Source organism: Brachyhypopomus gauderio, unplaced genomic scaffold (genome assembly GCF_052324685.1).
Source record: "Brachyhypopomus gauderio isolate BG-103 unplaced genomic scaffold, BGAUD_0.2 sc89, whole genome shotgun sequence".
In the NCBI taxonomy this organism is placed as follows: domain Eukaryota; kingdom Metazoa; phylum Chordata; class Actinopteri; order Gymnotiformes; family Hypopomidae; genus Brachyhypopomus; species Brachyhypopomus gauderio.
The window spans coordinates 570,121-587,453 of record NW_027506910.1 but is presented as its reverse complement, the minus strand read 5'-3'; the positions used below and the strand labels follow the sequence as shown (position 1 = coordinate 587,453).

Below are 17,333 nucleotides of genomic sequence, written 5' to 3'. Positions count from 1 at the left end.
ACCTCTAGAGGCTCAACTGCACAAAGAGGGGACCGGAGGGTGTGCCAATTATCGGGGGAATCACACTCCTCAGCCTCTCCAGTAAGGTCTATGCAGGGGTTCTGGAGAAGTGAGTCCGGTCAAATCTCAGTTGCAAGAAGAACAATGTGGGTTCTGTCCTGGTCATAGAACACTGGACCAGGTTTTTACCCTTGCAAGGGTCCTAGAGGGTGCATGGGAGTTTTCTCAACCAGTCCACATGTGCTTTGTGGATTTGGAGAAGGCATTCAACGGTGTTCTTTGGGGATTCCTCTGGGGGGTGCTCTGGGAGTATAGGGTACGGGGCCCACCGCTACGGGCTATCCAGTCCCTGTACAAACGGAGCAGGAGCATGGTTCGCATGGCCGGCAGTAAGTCAGACTGGTTCCCGGTCCTTTGTCACCGATTCTGTTCATAACCTTTATGGACAGAATATCTCGGCGTAGCCAAGTGGTGGTGGGGGTTCGGTTTGATGGCCTCAAGATTCCACATCTTCTTTTTGCGGATGATGTGGTCCTGTTGGCATCATCGGGCCATCGGGTCAGTTTGCAGCTGAGTGCGAGACGGCCGGGATAAGAATCAGCACGTCTAAAACTGAGAGCGTTGAACTCTCAAGGATCGGACAAGGATGGAGTGCCCTCTCTGGGTCGGGAGTGAGTCCTTGCCTCAAGTGGAGGAGTATCTTGGATCCCTGTTCACGAGTGAGGGAAGGATGGAACGACAGATTGACAGGTGGATCAGTGTTGCGGCTGCAGTAATGCGGACGCTGTACTGGACCGTTGTGGTGAAGAGAGAGCTGAGCCAAAAGGCAAAGCTCTCGATTTGCTGGTCAATCTACGTTCCGACTATTACCTATTGTCACGAGCTCTGGGTGGTGACCGAAAGAATGAGATCGCAAATACAAGCAGTTGAAATGAGTTTTCTCTGCAGGGTGTCCGGGCCTTAGAGATAAGGTACGAAGCACGGTCATCCGGGAGAGGCTCGGAGTAGAGTCGCTCCTCCACACTGAGAGCAGCCAGTTGAGGTGGTTCTGCCATCTGGTCCAGATGCCACCTGGGCGCCTACCTAGGGATTTTTTTACTCACTTAATAAGGTTAGAAACACTATATTCATTCAGTTAGCAAAATGCTCAAGATTAGTTATGTATGGAAAGGATTCAACATGGACACAACGATGTAAATGTCCTGTGATGTGGTGACATTATTTCATATTAAATTAAATGGCTTTTTAAAAGGTTCAGTTAATCAAATCTGTGATTTTTTAAAACGCTGCGATAATTTTACTATAAAAAGAAAACAGAGCATTTCCATGAGCCTGTTATTATTTTATAAGATAGTTAGAATACGGTTAGTGTGACGTTCGGCGAGGGACGAAGGACGAGACAGGAATCCTCCTCTTTTACGTCACTTTTATTAAACAAGATTGCGCAATAGCGCACGAGCAACATATACTTCACACGTAACGTGTAGACATTAGACAACGACGAGCACAGGACACTGCGCGAGCGCACATTAAATAGACAGACCACATTAGCCCCACGTGATTACGAGACGATTCACAAGTGAGACACATTATTCACACAACATAGCCATCACCACGCAGTTCCGCTGACGCAGACAAAGCACGTGGACAATGTATACACACGCCCAAAAGGGAGGGGCCGGGGTCCTCAATGTGACAGTGATAAAAAAAATTATAAAGAATGGCATTGAAAAACAGCTATACATTATATATATATATATATATATATATATATGTGTGTGTGTGTGTGTGTGTTTGTGTGTGTGTTACGCTGGGGAGGGGTCTGGGGCTGTAGCGTGACTATATATTTATATAGTAGCCCACTTCCATTGTGTTGAGTACGCATTGCTTTGTCTATGTGCAGCACATTTTTCTTTTGCACCGTATAAGGGTGCTAGAATCTCTACACATTTAAACATTTATAGATTTCCTCTGAATGTATAGCATCCACTAATTGACATGAATTATAAATTTGCCTTGTATGTCTATGTACATATCTACATATAGAAGCATTGAGTTAATTAATCATCCAGTACACAGAAGATCATTCAGATCCATTCATGGGGCTCTGTCATGTGCTCTTCTCATTCAGTTGTGTCTGCCAAACCTTTCATCAGTTACACAGTTCATGCAGTAATCATCCTCATAACCACATGGTCTCTGTTTGCAGATGATTGTATGAATAGATGATGATTAAATGTAAATGTAAATGGACAAACTAGGGTCTGCAACACCTTCTCTGTTTTCGCCTCATTCTCAAGACACCTGTGAGGAATCCTGTATCTCCTTGCTCAGCTTTCTAATCTGATCGTTAGGGCTTTTCGGTCTTGTTTTTAATAATTAGGCTTTAATTGGTGGTTTGAAGCTTGTGGTCCATTTTAGAGATCTAAAGGATGAAGTTTGAGAATCTGTTGGCAGAGGTTGGGGGCTTGGGACGATTCCAGATTACACTGGTTCTCATGCTGGTGATTCCGAGGCTCACACTGCCGTTTCACTTCCTGTTAAATAACTTCATAGCCGCCATTCCGTCCCACCACTGTGCCATCACGTCTCTGGATGACGACTGGATTTTTGAGAATCTGACACAGGAGCAGCGACTGACCGTCAGCGTTCCAAAACAGGAAGACGGGGCTTTTACTTCCTGTCACATGTTCTCAGAGCCCCAGTTCCACCTGCTGAATAACTCGACTAACACCACAGCACTCCCTGTGGTCCAGTGTCCGCATGGATGGGAGTATGACAACAGCACATTTAAGTCCACTTTGGCTTCTGAGGTAATTTTCTGTGTCTTTGGCTTCTGAAGTAATTCTCTGTGTCTTTGCAATTTTCATCCACTCTCTCTGCTTATACCGTCTTCCTCCCTGACTCTTTGAATGAGCTGTAATAAATGAAAACTACATTGCCCAACTAATTAGTCAACACCCTATCAACACCCCTCCTTCTCCTTCAGTGGGACTTGGTGTGTGACAGGAAGGGGATGAACAAAGGCACCGCCACCATCTTTTTCACTGGCGTGATGGCGGGAGCAGCCATATTCGGAATTCTGAGTGACCGGTGAGGTGCTCAGAACCTTAATGTGATAGGAACCAATATCCCATGAAGCTTACAGTCTATATGAGTCTATAGCTTGTTCAGAAAGCGAGCTTCTGTTTCATATTCTCTCTAACCTACGTCATCCGTGGCGTTTTTCAGGTACGGCAGGAAACGCATGCTGCTGGTGTCGTACCTGTGCACCGCCTTCTTCGGCATCAGCAGTGCCCTCTCAACCTCGTACGCCATGTTTGCCGCCATGAGGTTCTTCACTGGACTGTCGCTCTCTGGCATCAGTATCATCTCCATTGTTCTCTGTAAGTGGGAGACTCGGACTACGCACAGATGACTTCGAAAGTGTCAGCGCTGGCTTTCAGAAACGTGAAACAGTGAAACATCAAACATTGAAAACGTGGCCCATTCAGAGAGGTGAAGAACTGGGTTTTTCTTTTCTCGTCAAAGGTGTGGAGTGGGCGGACATCGAGCACAGGACCGCCATGGGAGTCATAGTCTCTCTTGACTGGTCTCTTAGTACCATGATACTGCCGGGTATCGCTTACCTCATCAACGACTGGAGGCTCTTGGTGATCATAGTGACATCTCCTATTGGACTAGCCATAATCACTTGGTGGTAAGAGTCATGCACATCATTGTTGTGAGTTTTGGTAAGTGATTGACCTGATTCAACCTAGTGTCAAACAACTTTAAAAAAAAGCAATGCAAATGATGCCTAGCAATGTTTCCCAATCCCATTCCATCCCTGCATGGCAACTCTGTCCTACAGGTGGATACCAGAGTCAGCACGATGGCTGATAGCCAATGGCCGACTAGATGAGGCTCATCACTATCTCACCAAGTGTGCCTCGGCCAATCACAGGAAGAAAGTGCTAAATTACATCAAGCCACAGGTAATAGTAACTTCGGATTGGATATAAACAAGACATTCAAGTTGAAAACATTTCTTTATAAATTAAGCAAGTTCTGAAAAACAGTTTTGAAATACAATTGTCTTATTGGGTTTTCATTGGTCTCAATTAAATTTGAGTTGTCTAGCAAATATTAGCATCCGGTAGTTTTAAGGTTTTAAGTTGAATTATATTTAAGTCAATGTAAGTGTGACGTTCGGCGAGGGACGAAGGACGAGACAGGAATCCTCCTCTTTTACGTCACTTTTTATTTAAACAAAATTGCGCAATAGCGCACGAGCAACAAATACTTCACACGTAACGTGTAGACATTAGACAACGACGAGCACAGGACACTGCGCGAGCGCACATTAAATAGACAGACCACATTAGCCCCATGTGATTACGAGACGATTCACAGGTGAGACACATTATTCACACAACATAGCCTTCACCACAGAGTTCCGCAGACGCAGACAAAGCACGTGGACAACGTTTACACACGCCCAAAGGGGAGGGGCCGGGGTCCTCAACGTGACAGACGCCCCCTCCAAGGGCACTACCCGTCCCGGGGTGCCAACAGGACCGAGTGCCCCGAACCCACGACGATGGGCGGATCCGACGCGCTCAGTCCTGCGTCTGGGAGGTGACCGCCCTCGGGGAAGCGTCCGCCACGGACCGCCTAGAACACCCTCCCTGGGAACACAGGGGAAAAGACGTTAGACAACGGCACGGTTACAAAAACACAAACAGGCACGCTTACACACATAGACACAAACGGGAAGAGGGGGTTAGGTACACATACGGGTAGACTTACGAACACAGGCACACACACACATGAAACCGGCGCCAGGCTGCGCGCCAGAAGGAGAGCGATGAGGGGAGTGAGATCGGGAGCCACTGGTGCTGCAGGTGCTGCGGTGGGCGGTGCTCCTCCTGCCCTTGCTGCAAACCCTCCACCGGGCGCAGCGCGGTTGGCCGACGCGCCTGGTGCAGCGCGGTTGGCCGACGCGCCAGGTGCAGCGCGGTTGGCCGACGCGCCAGGTGCAGCGCGGTTGGCCGACGCGCCAGGTGCAGCGCGGTTGGTCCCACCCCTCGGTGGGCCGTACGGGAAACCCTCCTCGTCCGGGGATCTCCCTCCGGACCTGGCAGTGGGAGTGGCTTCCTCCGCTTCCATCTCCTCCTCACTGCCACGGCTCCAGCTCATGGGCTGCCCCGAGCTGCCACCCCGGGAACAGTCCATGTCGCTGGCTGGGGAGCGCTTGAGGGATGAACCCGCCTCTGGACTCCTCTTCCTCCTCACCGTCCCGGCGGACAGTTCCGAGGGGGGAGGGCTCTCCTCCTCCTCCGTGTAGGAGCCCTCGGACGGAGGGTAATCCCCGTTCTCCTCCCCACCGTCTTCCTCGGGGCATGCGGAGCACTCCGACGGGGGGTACTCCTCCTCGTCGCCCTCTTGCTCCTCCCCCTCTTCCTCGCCCTCCTCGACAGGGGGAGAGGGACCTACGGGCGGAGGGAGGTAGTCCTCTTCCTCCGACTCCTCCTCCTCCTCTTCACCGTAGTCGACGGTAGAGACGTCATCTAGAGACGGAGGATAGCCGTCTTCCTCTGACTCCTCCTCCCTACCGTAGTTGACGGTGGAGGCGTCGCATAAAGACGGAGGGTAGCTGTCTTCCTCGTCTTCCAGCTCCTCCTCCTCGCCTGGAGAGTCCCCCTCCCCAAACTCGCTCTCGGGGGTCTTCTCCACCCCACAGAGCGCAAAGGAGCTCACCCGCAGGGGTGAGGGCTCCCTGGATGAAGTGGGGTGGTATGTTCCCCAAAGCCGCACCGCCTCCTGGCGGAGCTTCTCCGCCGCCTCGGGGTCGTGATGCACCCGCGCCTGTCGCAGCAGGGACGCACAGATCGGGTCCAGCTCGAGCTGCGCCAAAGTCGGCGGGGCGTCGCGGCGCGGGGGGGAGGAAGAAGAGCGGTGGTGCCGCTTGCTGGGCTTTTTTCCCTTCTTGGGCTTGCTCTTGTAGCCTGGCATCTTTGTCTCTTGATGGCTCGTCGTTCTCTGACGTTCGGCGAGGGACGAAGGACGAGACAGGAATCCTCCTCTTTTACGTCACTTTTTATTTAAACAAAATTGCGCAATAGCGCACGAGCAACAAATACTTCACACGTAACGTGTAGACATTAGACAACGACGAGCACAGGACACTGCGCGAGCGCACATTAAATAGACAGACCACATTAGCCCCATGTGATTACGAGACGATTCACAGGTGAGACACATTATTCACACAACATAGCCTTCACCACAGAGTTCCGCAGACGCAGACAAAGCACGTGGACAACGTTTACACACGCCCAAAGGGGAGGGGCCGGGGTCCTCAACGTGACAGTAAGTCAGTGTTTCTGTGGACAGTTTTGGCATTGTCGGCTGTTGAGAAAGAGCGTATAAAATGCAGAGTAACACAAATGAAACCCATAACATATACATTCTAAATTCTGAATACGTCCACTATCCAGTTCTCCCTCACCTCTGATTTTAAACATTTCAGACCCTCTGCACTGTTATCATCTCAGAGGAAGACAGGAAGTACACATATCTGGATTTATTCAAGACTCCGATGCTGAGGAGACTGACTGTCCTGACTGGAATCACATGGTATTTTTCTTTGATCCAAATTTATTCCAGGGAGTAACTGCTAGTTACTCCAAGACAACCGTCCAAGATTACACGGAGTAACAACATTGTTGTCACAATCTCGTGTCTTTGTTACTTCCTCGATACTGTTATTGGTTTCAACTGTGTCGTTATTGGTTTCACCTGTGTGTAGTCTAGCTCCATGATTTATCTGTGTACTTAAACCCTGCATGTCATGTTTTTGTTCGTATGTCTGGTATGTTACACTCATTTCATGCTCACTCTTTATGCTTCATCATTGGTTAGTTTCGGATTGGCCCCCGTATGTTGTTTTTATCTTCACATTCTGTTCTCTCATTTGCACGTTTCTCACTTTCTTTAGGATGTTTACTTTGATTTGCGTCAGTTCCGTTATTTTGTTTCATTGTCATTAAATCGTCTCGCACTCGCGTCAAACCTCTTGTTCCATCTCTCTGGCTTTGAGTCGTTACAAGTGTACCGTGTACAGAGGTGGTCAAAATTGCAAGGAAGTCCACAAGGTTTCCAGGGAAATAGGAACCAATTAAGGGACGGACTTTGAAGTTTGGGGGTGTGGCAGTTCTTCCGGGGTTTGTACTCTTAGGGACCTCCACTCCAGATTAGGGCCAGTGTCTCATATTCCTTCCTTTGGTTGTTTCCATCGCTTGTGACTGCCACATGTATTGATCTGCAATCGTCTGATTCTTCTCTACTGTCATGATGTCTGCTTGTTTCTCCCTTACTTGAAGAGTAAGGGAGAAAACATCTTTATCTGAAATCCCACCTGGTCTTAGCCTTGTGGGTTTGTTTGTTTGTGTGTTTGATGCAAATATATCTTTATCATTTAAATTATTTTAATGGTTTTGAATATTTCAGTGTTACTTTTTTATTTTAAATAATAACTGTATTTCAACGGTCTAACACCACCCACACCCCTCCCCCGCCCAGGTTTGGAGTCGCATTCACATATTATGGAATAAGTCTAAACGTTGAAGGATTTGGCGTAAACCTCTTCATGACACAGTTCATCTATGGTATCATAGAAATACCAGCCAAGTTGCTGATCTACGTAAGCTTGCGTCTGGTGGGCCGCAGGTTCAGTCAGGTGGGCACTCTCATCATGACAGGACTCTGCATTGCAGTTACCATTCTCATCCCTAAAGGTAATAAGAACATCTGTTCCCTATAATACCATGAGAGTGTATTATACACTTCAATTACTGTGGTTGTATGTTCATGTCTAATGTCTAATCTTATTTCAGTTTCATTGTTCACTGATGTATAATGCAAATTTAGAATTTCAGGTTCTTTCATTTCAGCTTTTCAAGGCAGTTTTTAAACAGCAGAAATTACTACGAAACAGACAGTGTCGGCCTATCTTCCTTAACAATACACTAACAAAACCAAAAGACCTACAAAAAGAAAGGGCCTAACCATAATCACCTTCACTGACACATCACCCCATTTTTGCATTTTTTCAGAGAAATGGCTTCCTCGTACTTTAGTAGCGGTGTTGGGAAAAGGTTTCTCTGAGGCATCCTTCACCTCCGTGTTTCTGTACACCACTGAGCTTTTTCCGACAGTCCTACGGTGAACTGCCAACCACAATTATTGCTTACACCCACTGTGTGATGCTAGCAAGGCAATAATTACAAAACAATAGGTGAACAGTGTGTGTGTGTATGTGTGTGTATGTGTGTGTGTGTGTGTGTGTGTGTGTGTGTGTGTGTGTGTGTGTGTGTGTGTGTGACCACAGGCAAAATGGGTTAGGCTTTTGCTCGTGTGTGGGCCGTGTGGGAGTGTCTGTGGCCCCTCTCATGAGCCTCTTACAGGACATATGGACACCTCTACCTCAGGTCCTGTTCAGTTCTGTTGCCATTGGAGCCGGGTTTCTCGCCCAGTTTCTCCCTGAGACACACAACGTACGGCTTCCTGAAACCATCCAGGACACGGAGCAAGCCAGGTACACTCCTACAATTTCCTACAATGAAATACAAATATATTAACAATAAACATCATTTTGAAACAACAGCAAGTATTGTATTTATGTTTGGTTATTAGTTATTGCTTTGCCTATTTTGCTGGTTTATTGTTAATATTTCTAGCCACTTATGCAGAGTTTCACTCATATTTCACTCAGCATATGTAATGCCATTAGAGTTGAACTTCTGTTAACTACAATAATACTCATTCATATAAGAAAATTCCATCCATCCATATGCATCCACTTACCTGGGTCGTGTGGACAATTGGACATGCTCCCAGTTGGACATGTCTGGAACTCCTCACCAGGGATGTGTCCAGGAGGCATTTGAACCAGATGTCCAAACCACCTCAACTGGCTCCTCTGTACATGAAGAAGCAGCGGCTCTACTCCATGTTTCTCCTGGATGGCTGAAATCCTCACCCGATCTCTAACGAAAAACCTGGACATCCTGTGGAGGAAACTAATTTCTTGTATTTCTTTTAAAAGCTGCTCCAGTGTTTCACGTCCAGGACGGAACCTGCATTTTTCCTCCGACTGAAAGTCACTTTCCATGGTCTCACCACTACCTGTCTGCTGTGTCCACAGTCCCACAAGCCAGGCAGATCTGAAGATCTTTCTGACAGGTTCCTCTCTCAGACGTTGCCAGCAAACCCTAATGATATGTTTGGGTGTGCCCGGTCTATCCGGCATCCTCCCCAACTATCTGATCCAACTGACCACTAGGTCGTGATCACCTGACAGCTCAACTCCTATCTTACCCGACTGTTCAAGACACATGTCGAATGACATGACTACAAGATCGATCATTGAACCGACTCCTTAGGAGTCCTGGTGCCGTATACACTTATGGAGAACTTTGTGCTCGAACATTTTATGGACAAACTGTGAGGAGCACAGAAGTCCAACAACACGACCATCACATTCAGATCAGAGAGGCTGTTCCTCCCAGTCACATCCTTCCAGGTCATACTGTCATCACCCACGTGAGCACTGAAGTCCCCCAGTAGAACAATGGAATCCCCAGAAGGGACACCTTCCACTGTCCCCTCCAAGGAGTCCAAGAAGTCACTATAATCGTTAAAGAAGTTAACTGGTCCATTGTGGTCATTATAGAGGTTTACTGGTCCACTGTGGTCATTATAGAGATTAAACCGGTCCACTGTGGTCATTATAGAGGTTAAGTGGTCCACTGTGGTCATTATAGAGGTTAGACTGGTCATTGTGGTCATTATAGAGGTTAAACTGGTCCACTGTGGATTTTATTGAAGTTAAACTGGTCCACTGTGGTCATTATAGAGGTTAAACTGGTCTACTGTGGTCATTATAGAAGTTAAACTGGTCCACTGTGGTCATTATAGAGGTTAAACTGGTCTACTGTGGTCATTATAGAGGTTAAACTGGTCTACTGTGGTCATTATAGAGGTTAAACTGGTCCACTGTGGTCATTATAGAGGTTAAACTGGTCTACTGTGGTCATTATAGAAGTTAAACTGGTCCACTGTGGTCATTATAGAGGTTAAACTGGTCTACTGTGGTCATTATAGAGGTTAAACTGGTCTACTGTGGTCATTATAGAAGTTAAACTGGTCCACTGTGGTCATTATAGAAGTTAAACTGGTCCACTGTGGTCATTATAGAGGTTAAACTGGTCTACTGTGGTCATTATAGAGGTTAAACTGGTCTACTGTGGTCATTATAGAAGTTAAACTGGTCCACTGTGGTCATTATAGAAGTTAAACTGGTCTACTGTGGTCATTATAGAAGTTAAACTGGTCCACTGTGGTGTGCTCTGTGCCACTCTCTGCTGGTGTTCTCTTCTGGCACCAGTTACCTGTGGACACCACTGTTATTACGTTGGGAGGCAGGTGGTTTGTGAGATGTCCACTCCTGATACACCTTCACTGTGGCAGCTCCCATACATAGTTCACAGTTTCTGAGCTGCAACCAACCTATTACAGTATCAGGAGCCTATTATCATTCCCTTTTGGACATCAGTACAAACGCATCCGTTACCCATGACGATGGCTTTGCAGTCTCCTACTGCAGTCTAGCATCCTCATGTATTCATACACACCCAGTCTGTGTCCTGGGCAAAGCTCATTCTGATATGACCATGTGTATCTGTATATAAATTAACTGGATTAACAGTCAGGACTAACATTTATTAATTCATGCCATTTACTCTAATGTAGTCATAATTTGCTCATTGTCTTTATTTTGTCTTGAATGTTTTTCGAATGCTTAAAATGGCTAAAATTAGATGACATATTTATCTCTTCTAGGGAAGATGTCAACACGCATTTCTCAGTGAGTTACAGCAGGGACCTGAAGAGCTGCGATAAAACTGCAGTAAATTAAAGGAGTCGTCACAGAATAAAATTTAAAAAGATGGAATATTTTTTATTATTGCAATATTTCATTGTCATGTTACAGTACTGTAAATGACAGCTCATAATGGTTTAACTTGTGGAGATTTCATGTAAGATGTTTTACATTCATTTGTTCAAACATTCATGCTTTGGTTTTCTGTGTAACCATGACAAATTAAAGAGAGATTTGTGAAGCTTTGTCAAATGCCCAACGTCTTTGATAAATCACTGATGCCACAGGGAAGAATAAGATATCTGGTTTTAGACAGACATTTTACTGGTTTAGACAGTCAAAGATTTACAACCAGCTTAGTCATTTCTGACCAGTCATTTCAGTAGACATTATGCAACCTTTGGAATATAACAAAATATAATTTCTTATTAGAAATTCTTAGATTGAGTTCACAAGTACGTGGAGTGAGAGTTCCAAACGAAAAGCTTTGGTCCTTCACACTAAGAACCGCAGCAAATTGGGAATATAAAATTTGAGGACGTATTAGAAGAGATCGATGGCTTCGGAAGATTCCAGAAAATGGTTCTATTGCTCAGTTTTATAGGCAGATTCACTCCTCCGTGTCACTTCCTGTTGAACAACTACATCACCTCCATCCCATCCCACCACTGTGACATCACAGAGGTTATCTAGTGCTTGGGCCAGAGTCATTGCTGAAACTAGGCAACTTACTGTATAATACTTTATTTTCATCATGACCCACAAAACGTTTAACACTTTTATCCCTCTCTCTATAAACACAAATCTAAGCTCTTAGAAGAGTCTGTTTATGGTTTGTTTGGTAAATCTCATCTTGGAGAGAAAGTGAGGAATCTGGTGCCAAAGAGCACCATGCCACTGAATGATGTAATGCGCTGTTAACTTTTTGGGTCTTTGGCTATCTAAAACTCTCTCTCACTCTTCCAATCTCTATTTCTCTCCCTCTCTCTTTCTCTCTTTCGCACAGTGGGATTTGGTGTGTGAGAGGAGAGGGATGAATAAAGCGGTTGTCATCATCTTCCTTATTATTATTAATATAGTTCTGGTGTAAAGCAGTTCCATGATTGAAGACAACCCCATTATCAGAGTCATGTAGACTCTCCAGGATCAGCACACCAGGTTAATCAGAGACAGACAAATGACTGATATATATATATATGAGAGTGTGAGTCATAGTTAAGAGAAAACACTACATGAAAACACGATGGTGATCGATTTCCATGGCAGCAAATAATGATAAGACTAAAATACATCAATGAGAAGCAAAGCGCAAAGGAAAACACAGGGTAAATACACACTCAAGATAACTACGGAACTAAAACACAGGTGAATGCAATAAAAGGGGGGGGCGGAGTTTCAAACTATAGGGCATGGAAAACGAAACCAAAACACAGTGGCACACGGAAGATGAAAACAAAGACATGACTGACAGCTGGGGGCGGGGCCAGGCATGACACACAGCTACACTTCTGATAATTCAGATGCAGATTTTTACACACTGGTAGTTCTCCAGCATATCTGATGTAGTTTTTAAAACTAGAAATAAATTACTTTTGTGAGACTAATGTTGAGACTGATTGCACCAGATATGACAGCATTACAGTAATTACAGTACTGGCTTCATCATGTTTACTGCCTTTTGCTTTCTCACCAGATTCAACCTGCCTGGAATCAGAAAATAATATCCATTGTTCTCAGTGAGTCGATGTGCTGTAACCTTCTCCTGTTCTTCATCCTATCTGATGTTCCTCCTGATGATGTTCCATCCTATCTGTACCTTTTGTTTACTCAGCATTAGGGTTCCAGACTTTGTTTACCTGATTGGAAATCAACAAAACTGTGTTGGACTCTGGAGTTAGAGACCCCTGATCTGGAGTTTTTATCCGCACGAGGTGTGTGGTGTGGATGGACAGCTAGTCTGTTACAGCTAGTTTGTTCAGTATTTGGATCACAGTTGCGGTTTGATTAGTTGAGTCTGCTCAGTCACCCTTTGCTTGGAGCTTAAATATTTTTAAAGTAGATCTGATTGAATTAGTCTGAAAACCCCAGTTTATCCTCTTGTCAATATCTTGCTCATTTTAATGTCTGGTAAGGAAGGAAGCCTTCCACACAATACTCTAAGCTTTAGACCTTCAGATCTCCACCTGCCTTTTCTAACACCCCACCACTTTTAGCTACTGCAAAATTCTAGCCACACTGGTTAACTGGAGTTGATCAATGACCTAAGTTCACAAATCTTTCAGCTTATCTTTACAACTGATAAGAGGTAATGATATCAAACTAAAATTATGGGTCTTGGTGTGTTTTTCTGTTTTGTGTTGTTACCGCTGTTTCACTGTATGAGAATCATGAAAACAATAACTTAATAATAATAAATTAACAACTTAAAAGTTGTTCTTGTTGGTCTGGCATTAGCATTTGTGCATGTCATGTACAGTATCCTATATGAAATGTTGCTAATATTATGTGGATTAGAAGTCTTTTGGCAAAATGAACAAGAATCATTATTTTCAAGTAAGAGCAAGTGTGTTTATGTTTTTCTCATTGCTTTGCCTGTTTTGCTGGTTTATTGTTAATATATCTAGCCACATTTGTTAGTCACACAGTTTCAGTCACCTTCCACTCAGCATATAGAATGCCATTAGAATTGGGCTTCTTTAGACCAGGCAATTTTATTTTATATAGCACCTTTTATACACACTGGCAAAAAGATCTTTACAAGAAGCTTATTACAGCCTGAGGTCTATCACCTTTAGAAGGTCGTTGTCAACATATAAAATAATAAGATCAAGATTTTAAAGGAATAAAAATGGAAAAGGAAATAACATTAATATAGAAAAATTAAGAATTAAACAAGAATAAGTAAAAGAAAAATAAAATTGGAAAACAGTAAATTGAGAGAAAGTAAAATAAAAGATAAGAATAAGTAAAAGAAATAAAACAGGCTTAATTTACGGTACCTACAAAACTACAATAACACTCAAATCAGAACATTATGACTACTTAATACTGGTGTAACGCCCATTGGGGGAATAGGAGGCAGACGCAAGTGCTGAGAGCGGCAAGATTTATTACAGGACATAATTCATAAAGATGTCCAGGGTCATAATGGGGGGGGGGGGCAATCAGTCAAAGAACAACAATCGAGACGGACAGACATTATCAGTGAAAGAAAAACCAGGAATCACAACAGAATAAGAAACTAACTAAAATCAGGGAAGACTGCTTAACAGACCAGAAACAATGAAAACAGGAAAGCAACAGAAACTTGGTATTATAGGAACTAGGGAACCAGGGTACTGACAAAACACTGGGCTTAAATACAAGACTAAAGAAGGAACTGAACAAACTCCAGACAATGAGGAGGGGTGGAGTTACAAATGATAAGGGGCGTGGCTGCAGAGAACACATGGGAATACTAAAACGTGAGCACATGAAACACCAAAATGAAGCTGTGACATGGAAACAGAGGAGGGGCTAAAGGGACCCAGAAACAACATGACATCTGGGAATGATCACCCTTGGCTTGGGTGACACTAGTGAGACATCCTGGCATCCACGGGTGTCTAGAGGCACTCAAGGCAATTCCAGCCACAACAGCAGAACACCATGGTCCCACAGACTGTGGGGTTGTGGGTTGTGAGCGTGGTGAACCTGGCGATCCATGTGTTGCTAGATGTGCTCCACTGGATTGAGATCAGGCAAGTTAGAAGGCCAAGGAAGGACACCAAAGTCTCCTGAAGTCTCCCGACTCCAAAAGGAGCCCTGAAACCACTCACACACCACCTTTGTGCGGTGAGGTGGGGTGTTAATCCTGTTGAAAAGGTACCATTACCATCAGGAAAGAGTGTCAAAATGTATGGGTGCACAGGACCTGCTAAGGTTGTGTGATGGGAGGGACATGGCCAGGAGCACAGACGTTTGCAGAAAAAGGTTGATGTTTATTAATAAGGTGTAGATATGGGTTGGAAGGACACAAATTTAGAGAGCCATATATATCAAAGAACGTAATCCAAGAGCAAGGTTGAAAATACAGTCCAGAGTCAAATCCACAATCCAGGCAACATGGTATATATGTGTGCATGATAATAGGGAACAGGTGAAGTTTAATAATGTGGGGAGCAGGATCAGCAGAGTTGGGTAATGGGATTCTGGGTAGTGGAGTCCATATTGCCAAGGCTGCATGACATGGTTGTTCCAGTTTGGCATCAGTGGACTTCATCAGTCCAATCGCATCAGTTACGATGGTCATCTTGCACTCTGCTACACTTGACAGGCACACTTATTCATACATGCCCACAGTCAGGACTAATATTTATTCATTCATGCCATTTACTCTTAATGTAGTCATAATTTGTCTTGAATGGTTTTTGAATATTTAAAATGCCTAAAATCAGATTACACATTTATCTCTTCTAGAAAAATATCAGCATGCCTTCCTGAGTGAGTTACAGCAGGGACGAGCTGTGATAAGACTGCAGTAACTTAGAGTCGTCACAGAGTAAAATGAAACAAAATGGAATATGTTTTTTAAATTTCAATATTTCATAGTCATATTACGGAACTGCTCATAAAGATTTAATCTGTGGAGATTTCATGAAAGAAGTGTTTCATTAATTTACATTAAAACATTCATGCTTTGTGTAGGCTTTGCTAAATGGCCATCGTCCTTGCTGAATCACTAATGCACATGAATAAGACATCACATTTTACTGGTTCAGACAGTCAAAGATTTACAAACAGTTTAGTTATTTCTGCCCAGTCATTTCAGCAGACGTTATGCAACCTTTGGAATATAACAAAATTAGCATTTCTAATTAGAATTTCTGAGATTGAGTTCACAGTGAGAGGTCAGAGGGAGGTAAAGAAGAACAGATCTGAGTGAGTGGAGTGAATGGCCAGTACTGTGTTTGAGAAACCCAGGAGAGCCCCGCAGCAAATTGGGAATATGAAATTTGAGCACGTATTAGAAGAGATCGATGGCTTTGGAAGGTTCCAGAAAATGGTTCTACTGCTCAGTTTTATAGGCAGATTCACTCTTCCGTGTCACTTCCTGTTGAACAACTACATCACCTCCATCCCATCCCACCACTGTGACATCAGCTCCGTGGATGTCGAGGGTTTTTTTGGGAATCTGAGTCAGGAGCAGAAACTTGCTGTCATAATTCCACAACAGGAAGATGGATCACTTGCTTCATGTCACATGTTTCATGAACCTCAACTCTATGTTCTGGACACAGAATCCAACTTCAGCGATGCTCCACTCATTCAGTGTCCGAATGGATGGGAGTTCGACAACAGCACCTTTATCAGCACCCTGGCCACAGAGGTAACACTGTACAAAACTCACCTTGTTGTCTTTTGATACAAGGTCTTTTAGGAGATCTTCTTCTAAACCATCAGTGCATATATCAGTGTAAATGTTATTGTAGGACTACGGCTGTTGTGCCTAATGTCAACACCATTTGCAATGAGCAAACATTAGAACATTTCACAGCTTCGCTTCTTATTAGTTCCACGTTTAAGGGATCTATATTTTTAGAGCTTATCTAGTGCTTGGGCCAGAATCATGGCTGAAACTAGGAAAATTATAATACTTTATTTTCATCATGACCCACACAAAGTGGAACACTTTTATCTCTCTCTCTCTATAAACACAAATCTAAGCTCTTAGAAGAGTTTTTTGTACTTTGTTAGGTAAATCTCATCTTGGAGAGACAGTGAGAAATCTTGCCAAGGAGCACCATGCCACAGAATGATGCAATGCACTGTTAAATTTTTGGGTCTTTGGCTAGATAAAACTCTTACTCTATCCCTCTTCCACTCTCTCTCTCTCTCTCTCTCTCTCTCTCTCTCTCTCTCTCTTTCTCTCTCTCTCACAGTGGGATTTGGTGTGTGAGAGGAGAGGGATGAATAAAGCGGTTGTCACCATCTTCTTCATCGGAGTGATGTCGGGTGCTCCTATATTTGGCAGTTTAAGTAACAGGTGCTTCTATTGTGTGAAGACATTTTACTCCACTGAAGCTGGTGTTGTGAACTGAATGACAGCGTCTGATGATCAGTCACATATTCAGAATAGTTTGACTTTCTCCCACACTCTGGATATAATGAGAGTTGGTTGAGGTCACTCCAGAACATTTTTGTTTAAAAGTCAGCCATGTTCTGGAGGATTTCATGACTTACGTAAGCATGAAATATATACTGTTTAGTCCTGTCAGACCTGGAGTGCTCCCTCTGATACACCTGCTGAGAAAACAGTCCCACAGCAGAATAAATGTCTTTTGGTTGGTGTAAAGTGGTCTCTGTGGCGTGTCCCTGCCCCCCAGGTACGGCCGTAAACCGATGCTCCTGGTGTCGTACGTTCTGG

General features: G+C 44.3%; 2 protein-coding genes across 3 annotated transcripts in view; both read left to right on the top strand.

Moving 5' to 3' along the window:
* Window positions 1-2,280: 2,280 nt before the first annotated feature.
* On the top strand, window positions 2,281-11,171 carry LOC143493587 (solute carrier family 22 member 7-like). 2 transcript variants are annotated; one of them, XM_076992104.1, is made up of 10 exons: window positions 2,281-2,813; window positions 2,990-3,093; window positions 3,232-3,386; window positions 3,532-3,700; window positions 3,854-3,977; window positions 6,515-6,621; window positions 7,567-7,781; window positions 8,100-8,208; window positions 8,475-8,581; window positions 10,888-11,171. In XM_076992104.1, exons 1-10 carry the CDS (start codon window positions 2,433-2,435, stop codon window positions 10,914-10,916), a joined length of 1,500 nt encoding a protein of 499 aa, XP_076848219.1. In that variant the 5' UTR covers window positions 2,281-2,432; the 3' UTR covers window positions 10,917-11,171. The 2 variants fall into 2 exon arrangements, with proteins under 2 accessions (XP_076848219.1, XP_076848218.1); XM_076992103.1 differs by having other exon boundaries at window positions 2,282-2,813; window positions 8,375-8,581.
* A 4,604-nt stretch (window positions 11,172-15,775) lies between these two features.
* Window positions 15,776-17,333, top strand: part of LOC143493555 (solute carrier family 22 member 7-like) — a 6,449-nt gene continuing 4,891 nt past the window's right edge. The window contains exons 1-3 of the mRNA XM_076992061.1: window positions 15,776-16,295; window positions 16,849-16,952; window positions 17,293-17,333. The exon at window positions 17,293-17,333 is cut by the window's right edge and continues 114 nt beyond it. Coding sequence (XP_076848176.1) covers window positions 15,861-16,295; window positions 16,849-16,952; window positions 17,293-17,333 — 580 coding nt within the window. The 5' untranslated portion in view covers window positions 15,776-15,860. The remainder of the gene's footprint in view (window positions 16,296-16,848; window positions 16,953-17,292) is intronic.

Excerpts from the sequence above, each read along its gene's own strand:
- LOC143493587 (XM_076992103.1), top strand. The coding sequence starts at position 2,433 with ATGAAGTTTGAGAATCTGTTGGCAGAGGTTGGGGGCTTGGGACGATTC. Across the intron at positions 3,978-6,514 it reads TAAATTACATCAAGCCACAG|ACCCTCTGCACTGTTATCAT; the intron begins GTAATAGTAACT and ends TAAACATTTCAG. Across the intron at positions 8,209-8,374 it reads CTTTTTCCGACAGTCCTACG|GCAAAATGGGTTAGGCTTTT; the intron begins GTGAACTGCCAA and ends GTGTGACCACAG.